Consider the following 8,515-nt stretch of genomic DNA (forward strand, 5'->3'; position numbering starts at 1 on the left):
TTGGCTTAAACCAACATTCATTTATTGTTCATTCAATATATACATATAAAAATACTGTCAAATATGACAGTAATTGTGCTCAATCTGTGCTGATGTCCAAGACAAAGTAAAGGGATTCAAACCAAGAGTTGTATGATGGGAATTGGCATGGCTAAAAAGAGTGTGAATGTAATAGAAACTTATGAACGTGCTCAGGTAAACAGTTGTCTCTAAAGTCTTGTTAACTATACTGAATTTCAAGGCTCAGAATTTAAAAGGCATCAAAAACAGCATAAGGACTTAAGCCTAAAATAGGCTGTGGATGGAATCAGAAAGCAACATAAATGTATCCATTGAAAAATATAAAAGGTGGGCTAATGAGGGGAAATGAAGGAAATGAAGGCACAAATGGAATGTTTTGAGATCACTAGGGCAAAACAGGCAAAACAGGCCTTTGATAATACCACCTGTAAAATTACACAACATTCTGAGACATGCAGCCCATGACTGCAGCATGTGATCACATAATGGTTGCTGAACTGGTGAGAGTGTTATACTTTCCACTATGAATGTATTTTTTAATGAAGACAACCTTTGCCAACTAAAATCCAAGGACTCTTCTAAATAACTGGGAGAATATAATGTAATTGAGAAAATACTAAAGTGAATATTATATATTTGTCTTTTCTGGATTTCATTGACATGTATCTCTTCCACATCAATTTTTTAAAGATTTTATTTATTGCAGAGCACATACAAGTAGGCGGAACGGCAAAGGGAGAAGGAGTCTGCTTCAGGACACAAGTCTGCAATGGACGCAAGGCTCGATCCCAGGACCCTGGGATCATAACCTGAGCCGGAGTGGAGGAAGAAAGAGCCCCTTCCACTTCATTGTAATTTATGCCCTCATTTTATTCATCCTGGACTATTTCAGAAATTATTTAACTCCAAATGCTTCTTTTCCTTTGCTCCTATTCTTTTTTAAATACATATAATTTGTTTAGGATGTATGTCAACTGTTCTTGCCAAATGACAAAAAAAATACGATAAATAAAATAAAGATTTTTACTCTGAACTATTTCAAAAATAAACATAATGAAACCATAAAGACTAACATGTAATTTTATTGTTCAAACAAGAGAATTGCCAATATGTGGTCAATTGCCAACAAACGATAATCTTTGTTATCTTGCATAATGATAGTCCTTTGACAGATCAGTTGTAATTAGGATGATGTGCATACGATGGAGAGGGTTGATGAGTTGACCTTGAAAGTGAGGCAGCAGAAGTACCCCCTATCATTGGCATTGTGCACCATGGGTTGCCGGCCGGTTGCAGGTTAGAAAAACGAGCCTCACTGGCTGACAAATCCGCATATCTAGTTGGAAAAGTGGAAGGCTCCACCATCATTCCAAAATAACTGCTCTGTAAGGGAGATATGATACGGTACTGAGATGCAGAAGTTGTAGTTGTAACAAAGTTCGCAATGTGGCCATTTGCTTGAGTGTAGCTGCTATGTGGGTGCATGTGGAAAGTGGTCAACCGGTTTAAAGTAGCATGTGGCTCCATTTCAATTTGTCCCGGTGGTCTAACTGACATTGCTGATGCAGGAGAAAAATCACTTCTCATAGGGGCCGTTGTAGTAGCAATTCTCTGGCTGGGAGAAAGCTTCCTTATTAGAGGCACATTTACGTTGGTGGAGTTTGAACATACCCTTTCTCCGCTAGTTTCAACAACAAAACCAGAATTAGGTCTCTCCACATTATCCACTGCTCTGCAGGGTTTCTTGTTGAAACCTTGAACTAATGAAACTGTAGAAGCATTTTTAATCCCAACTCTTCTTTTCATTCTTACTAAAAGATGGGGGCAGCCTCGTTTAAAATATGGATTATGATAGTACTGTAACTGAAACCAAAGGAGAACATTACTAAGTGACATTTCCAACTAAGATAGAAGATAACCTATAAAATCTGACTGTAGTTTCATCACAAAAAGTCATCAAATAATATATTTTGTATGTTAGTATTTTTAAGAATTTACTTACTGGAAACAAACGTTTAATTACGGTTCATGAAAATGTGTTATATATTTACAAATAACAGTGAATAGCACTTTAAGTGGCTTCAGGACCTTATTTAAATTGAAGTTCATTGGTAAGGGTCAAAGATACTACCAAAATTTCTTATAACCCTGAATGTTTCATGCCTAAGCTGGCCTCAATTTTTAAAAAATATTAAATATTTAAAAAATCTGACTTTAGCCTATACATATGAACCTATTTACTGCTATACAAGGAAAAATCTTATGTATTCTTTATATAAGTAATAACATTTTTGCATACCTTGCTTAAAACAGAAACTTCTTTTTCCTCTGCTAGAAAATCAGCCAGAGAAGCAGATCTTTGAAAACTCTGTCGCACTTTACTAAATCCATAAAGATTAAGCTGGCGAACTAAACTCTTCATACTTCCAGTTGCAAATATCCTGAAAGGAACCTTTCTCTCCAACACTTCTTTCTTGAAGAGTTCCTCATCAATCACTATAAAAGTTCCCTTCTCATCCCACCAAATTGACTTGAATTGATCACTTTCAACTATTTTCCAAAGTTTCCTGGGAAAGGTCAGAGAAAGAAAATCATTATCTTCATCTGGTTCAGAGACACAGAATGTGTAACGTGGTCTTTTTATCAAGGATCCTCCTGACAAGGCCTGCAAAGCATTTTCTTCAATCATAGACCTCAGGTCCACATCTCCAGTGAATGTGTGATCACACAAATGAGCGCTAATGGAGGCTGCGGAACCAGTCGATCCATCTTTAGGAGAATCATCTTGAATTTCTGAAGAAACATGTGCCATCTCAAATAAGTTTTCCTTCAGCTACGTTTCTCATCTGCATGGTTTTGAACACTGCAGCTTCAAATGCCGCTTTGGCTGGCCTATGCAGATAGACTACCCAGACCGTCACAATGCTCCACCACCTGAGTAGTTGTGACATCACAAGATGCCTGTTTCCTAGCAATTAAAGCCAGACTGTTTACTTGTGAAATTCATTTCAGTTAAAATACAGTGCTTAAAATAAAAGTTATGTAGACAGCGACCAAAAAACTAAGATGTACAAAATCTCATTTTCACAAAATTTTTTAAAGAAATAAATACATAATTATATTTAGCCCCTGATATAAAATTATTTCCTTCTTCTAAACACACTCTTACTAGGTTGGTGCCAATAACATAAAACCTGGTAAGTGAAACCTGCAAAAAAATGAGTAAAACAAAAGATTTAAAAAGCCCTGACGATTTGGAACTTAAATCTGTGTAACCTGTATATAAAGAAAGTCATTGAGACCACAAGTTAGTGGTTGCCCTGGGCCAGGTGAGAGGGGAAGGGAAAGTTCTGTTTAAAGGATTTTTTCTTAAGGTGTTGAAAATATTTAAGAATTAGGTAATATGATACAACATTACAAAGATACAATTGCCCTTGAATTTTATATTTTGAAATGGTTATTTTTACATAATGTGTATTTTGCCTCAATTTTTTTTGCCTCAATTTTTTAACAGTAGCCTGAATCTGTTGTTATTACTGACTAAAATAAAATGTAATTAAGTTTCTGAATATAAAGTTAACTTATCTGTTTCTCTTATGTAAGTATTCTGTGTTAAATAGTATCAAATACATTTCATAGTCATATTAGTGGAATAAATATGATTTTGTTTGGTATGTCTGTAAATACCTGTTAGATAGGAAGTAAAAGATTTTAAGAGATGTCAGGAGATCTACCATGAATGAGATCCTAAAGAGTCGGAGATAAAAAAATAACAGGACAGTGTTATAAATAAAATCTATTTCTATGTGTCTCTTGGGAAAATTGCTTTTATTGCAACAGCCAATGTATTTATACAAAAAGATTATGTGGGATAATCTTTGTGCCCAACAAACAGAATGTACATTTGTAAGGCAATCTCAATTCTGAGTAAAAAGTTCCTTTTCTGTCTAGCAATAACCACACTCCACCTACAGTAAGAATTTCTGTAGGTTCATGGTATGATATTGTGACTCCTTTGTCTTTTTAATACGTGTAGAAGAAATTAATTATTTTTACAATTGCCGTATTTTATCATGCCTCAGAAAGAGATACCAGCATTAGGCGGATGTCTTAGTTTAATGTACTTTTTAAATCCAGAATTTTATGTATTAACAGTAAGTAATAAACATTTTCACATCAGTAAATATTTCATGAAGATAAAAGGATACTCCCTCCAGGGTGGCTTTGTTGGTTAAGCATCCAACTCTTGGTTTTAGCTCAGGTCACGACCTCAGGATCATGAAATCAAGTCTCAACTCAGGCTCCGCACCCAGCTGTGAGTCTGCTTCAGATCCTGTCCCTACCCGCCTTCCCCGCTCCACCACTTGTGCAAACTCTCTCTCTCAAATACATAAATAAAATAAATCTTAAAAAAAAAAAAAGATACTCCCTCCAGATGCAGGTTCATGGATTTTGACAATTATTTCATTCAAACTTTTTTTTTTTTGCAAAATTGTAAAGATGTGTATTTATATTCTGCGGCATTTCCTTAATTTTCCACATGCAATTTTTGGGGGGGCCTAGTGATTATCTACGGCTACAAACAATGGTGTGTATATGTAGAGAAAACAGCGAGTTAATGGGAGGAACAGAAAGCAGAAATCACATTAGATGTAGAAAAGTTTCATCAAGTAGGGAGAAAGAAGAGTTTGGGGATTTTAGGGAAAGATGGCCTAATTCAAATTTCATCTGACTCTAAATTTTAAACCTTACCTCCATGAAGATAAAAGACATGAGCTATTTTATCTGGAAAACATGAATAGAATAGGTTGTATCTTCTTAGCTATATAGAAGAATAAGATTTCTGTCTTTGCGATCTTTTTATCACTTAAGATGTGATGCACCTTACATTCTCTCTGGTTGGTGCACACTCTATCACAAAACTGTTTTCTTTCTCTTCTGTCTTTGTGAAGAGGTTTTATAGACTGGGTGCAGATTTTGTTTTTAATTATATTCCTCCAGTCTGTGTTATATTTAACCTGGAGGCTACATGAAAAGGAACAGGCAGATGAGAGAAGGTTAAGGTTGCAAAATGAACTAGGAGACAGGAACGGTCATGTTAGGTGAGTAAAGCCCCTCATTTCAGTAGGAGTCCTAAGAGATTTCAGGTTGAAAATAAAATGCCTTATGGTTGGAACGTGCTCCAAAACTATAGGACAGCAAATAAGGAGCAGCTCCAACATCTCTTTTTCAGCTGCTTCTACCTATCCCTTTCTCTGCCTAAACCCAGATATTTTGCAATACTTGTATCTGTCATAAATCTGGTGACTTTAGGTTTTTGTTTTTTTTTTTTTTCTTGGAGGCTTGAAGCCTCCGCAACTGATTCTATGTGAGAAAAGAGAACATGCTGATGAGCACTCTCAGGTTGGACAATGGTTAATGGATTATAAATTTTGTAGTTAATAATTAGTAGAAGGATGAACTGTTTAATTTTTTAAGCTAAACCTCAACCGTATGGGGACATAACATAATAAAGAAATTAAAAATAAATAAAATAAATAAATCTCAACCAAGTGGCAGAAAGGCAGTGTATTTTGAGTTAGTCGGATGTTTTGCAGCACAGGCTATGTGAAATTTAAAAAGTGCACCCAGGTACACCTGAATTCCCTCACTCTGTGACTGTTCTCTTTAACTTTACACTTTAAATTTGTACACTGCCAATGACCTACTTTTAAACTCTGAGGCTTTACCGTATGTAGATGTTTTCACAGGTATTTTCTAAAAATAAACTTTACAAGTCAGCTTACATGTTCTGAGGAGAGAGGAGTGGGCTGGGCTGGGCTGGGAGAAAGGTATAATCTTTAATATCTATACATTTGACTTATGGATTGCTGGGGGAGATAATGGATTTCATTTCTTACAATATTGATTTCCTTCTTCCCTTAAGCTCAGTTGTCTCCGGTTATTTAGTCATGTCTTGCTTTAGGCTTCTCGTCTCCTTTCGTAATATCTTAGATCTCCCTCTTTTCACCTACTCTTCTGTATTTCATTCTCTCCATTCCTTTTTTTCTTATTCACGCAGTCACTCTGGATTTAAAAATCATTTAAAATAACATCTTTCTTTTGCTAACATTGTATCTTTAGCTTACATTATTTCAAAAGAACATGTTTATGACATCTTTGGGTGAGTGGTGAAATCATCTGCAAATGACTATTTCATATTTCCATATTTACACGTACTTCACAGGTAGATATGAATGTTCCATTCTCTTCTCTCCTCTGTAGTTGTAAGTGCTACAGGATACTTTCTATCTCGTCCTTTTAAGAAACACACTGTCTCTCTTTTGAGAAATTACGTATTTCGTATGTTATCCTTTTGATCCATTCATTATGAAAATATCTTCCTTTCATATTTCTTATAGATCACGTCTGCTAATAAGAAATGTAGTCCATTTTGGAGGCGCCTGGGTGGCTCATTCGTTAAGCGTCTGCCTTCAGCTCAGGTCATGGTCCCAAGGTCCTGGGATCCAGGCCCGCATCGGGCTCCCTGCTCCGCGGGAAGCCTGCTTCTCCCTCTCCCGCTCCCGCTGCTTGTGTTCCCTCTCTCGCTGTGTCTCTCTCTGTGAAATAAATCTTTTTTTAAATGAAGGGGAAGGGACGCCTGGGTGGCTCATTCGTTAAGCGTCTGCCTTCAGCTCAGGTCATGGTCCCAGGGTCCCAGGGTCCCGGGACTGAGCCCAAATCGTGCTCTCTCCTCGGCGGGAAGCCTGCTTCTCCCTCTTCCCCTCCCCCTGCTTGTGTTCCCTCTCTCCCTGTGTCTCTCTCTGTCAAATAAACAAAATCTTGAAAAAAAGAAAGAAAGAAAGAGAGAGAAAGGAAGGAAGGAAGAAAGAAAGAGAAAGAAATAGGAAGAAAGAAATTTAGTCCATTTTTTATTTGGATATATCTATCTGACCACTCCCAGAGGTCACTCACAATTACTAAATTTCTCCTCAGAATTTCATCCACTGGTTTTAGCCGCATTTCTAACCTAGAAAGTCTGATTTCAGAACTCGCTTTGGAACATCAGTTGATCATTTATCATTAGGAAGTGATCTATGTTATCCCCAGCTTTTTGCTCTGAAATCTACTTTGATATTAATCTGACCACCAAGCTCTTTTATGACTAGTACTTTTACGACTTTTTCCCATCCCTTTACCTGTGTTTTATTAATTCATCTTTACTTACTATTTTTTTTCTTATTTATTTTTATTTTTTAAAGATTTCCATTCATTTATTTGAGAGAGGCAGAGAGCACAAGGTGGGGGAGACAGAGGCAGAGGAAGAAGCAGGCTCCTCGCGGAGCAGGGAGCCTGATGTGGGGCTAGATCCCAGGACCCTGAGATCGTGACCTGAGCGGAAGGCAGACGCTTAACCCACTGAGCCACCCAGGTGCCTCCTTTGTTTTCTTATTTAGTGTGCATTGCTTGCAGGCAGCACTTAGAGTTTTTTAAAATCCAGCCCAACAAGCTGTGCCTCCTTATTAGGGCATATAAGTCATTTACAGTTAATATACTGATTAAAGTTTTCTACGTACCCTATCAAATATGTTTTATTCTACTTAATCTCTTTTGCTGGCTTTTTAGCTATAACTGTCTTATTGTTAGTTGTTGTTTTGAGTTAATAATACACATCCTCAACTTATTCTAATCTACCTTCAAGGAATATTATATCTCTTCATGTACAGTAAAAGCATCTGAAAATTATATATTTCCCTTCTTCTCTTACAAGCCTCTTTGGCAATGTAATGCATTTTACTTTTCCTTATATACCCATAGTACATTGTCATTATTTTTGTGTCAATAGTCAACACTCAGATTTAGACTGAAGGAAAACAATTTTACAAATTTATTCAGGTACTTAGCATTTTCAGCCTTTGTCCTTTTGTGCAGCTCCACTACGTATCTGTACCACCTTATTAGTCAATTAATAAAGTAGTTTGTAGGTAGAGCAAAAATACCAAAATTTTATTAAAATTGTAATGTTTTAACTTTTAAATCTCTTTTGATTTTTCAGCAATAAAAAATGAAAACAAATAGTAGAGTCACTGTCTTAAAACTAAACTCATCTTTTTTTTTCCTAAGATTTTATTTATTTATTTATTTGAGAGAGAGAGAAGGAGCAGAGGGAGAAGCAGACTCCATGCTGAGTGTGGAGCCCGGTGTGGGATTCCGTCCCAGGACCCTGAGATCGTGACCTAAGCTGAAACCAAGTCAGGTGCTCAACTGACTGAGCCACCCAGGCATCCCGAAACTCTCTTATCTTATTAAAATATTTAACTACACACAAGCTGGTGCATATTTTATTTGACATACAAAATAAACATCTTAAAGTTTAAGAAGTTACAACTTTTAATGCTTTTTTTATAGAAAAATGAGCCCTAGGTTTTCTACATATGTGCTACCTGAGTCAGAACTAAGTCTCTCAGTGATTATTCTTATTAGGGGAACTTTTGAATTCTAAATTCTGAGGGAG

General features: G+C 36.4%; 1 protein-coding gene across 1 annotated transcript; it reads right to left on the reverse strand.

The window, feature by feature from the left end:
* Positions 1–1,090: 1,090 nt before the first annotated feature.
* On the reverse strand, positions 1,091–2,936 carry LOC118356630 (heat shock transcription factor, Y-linked-like). The gene is made up of 2 exons (XM_035725928.1): positions 2,321–2,936; positions 1,091–1,884 (listed from the first exon to the last, which is right to left on the reverse strand). The coding sequence occupies exons 1-2, from the start codon at positions 2,831–2,833 to the stop codon at positions 1,195–1,197; spliced, it is 1,203 nt and encodes a 400-aa protein (XP_035581821.1). The 5' UTR covers positions 2,834–2,936; the 3' UTR covers positions 1,091–1,194.
* Between the last annotated feature and the right edge of the window lie 5,579 nt (positions 2,937–8,515).

Source organism: Zalophus californianus, chromosome Y, assembly GCF_009762305.2.
Source record: "Zalophus californianus isolate mZalCal1 chromosome Y, mZalCal1.pri.v2, whole genome shotgun sequence".
NCBI classification, from domain to species: domain Eukaryota; kingdom Metazoa; phylum Chordata; class Mammalia; order Carnivora; family Otariidae; genus Zalophus; species Zalophus californianus.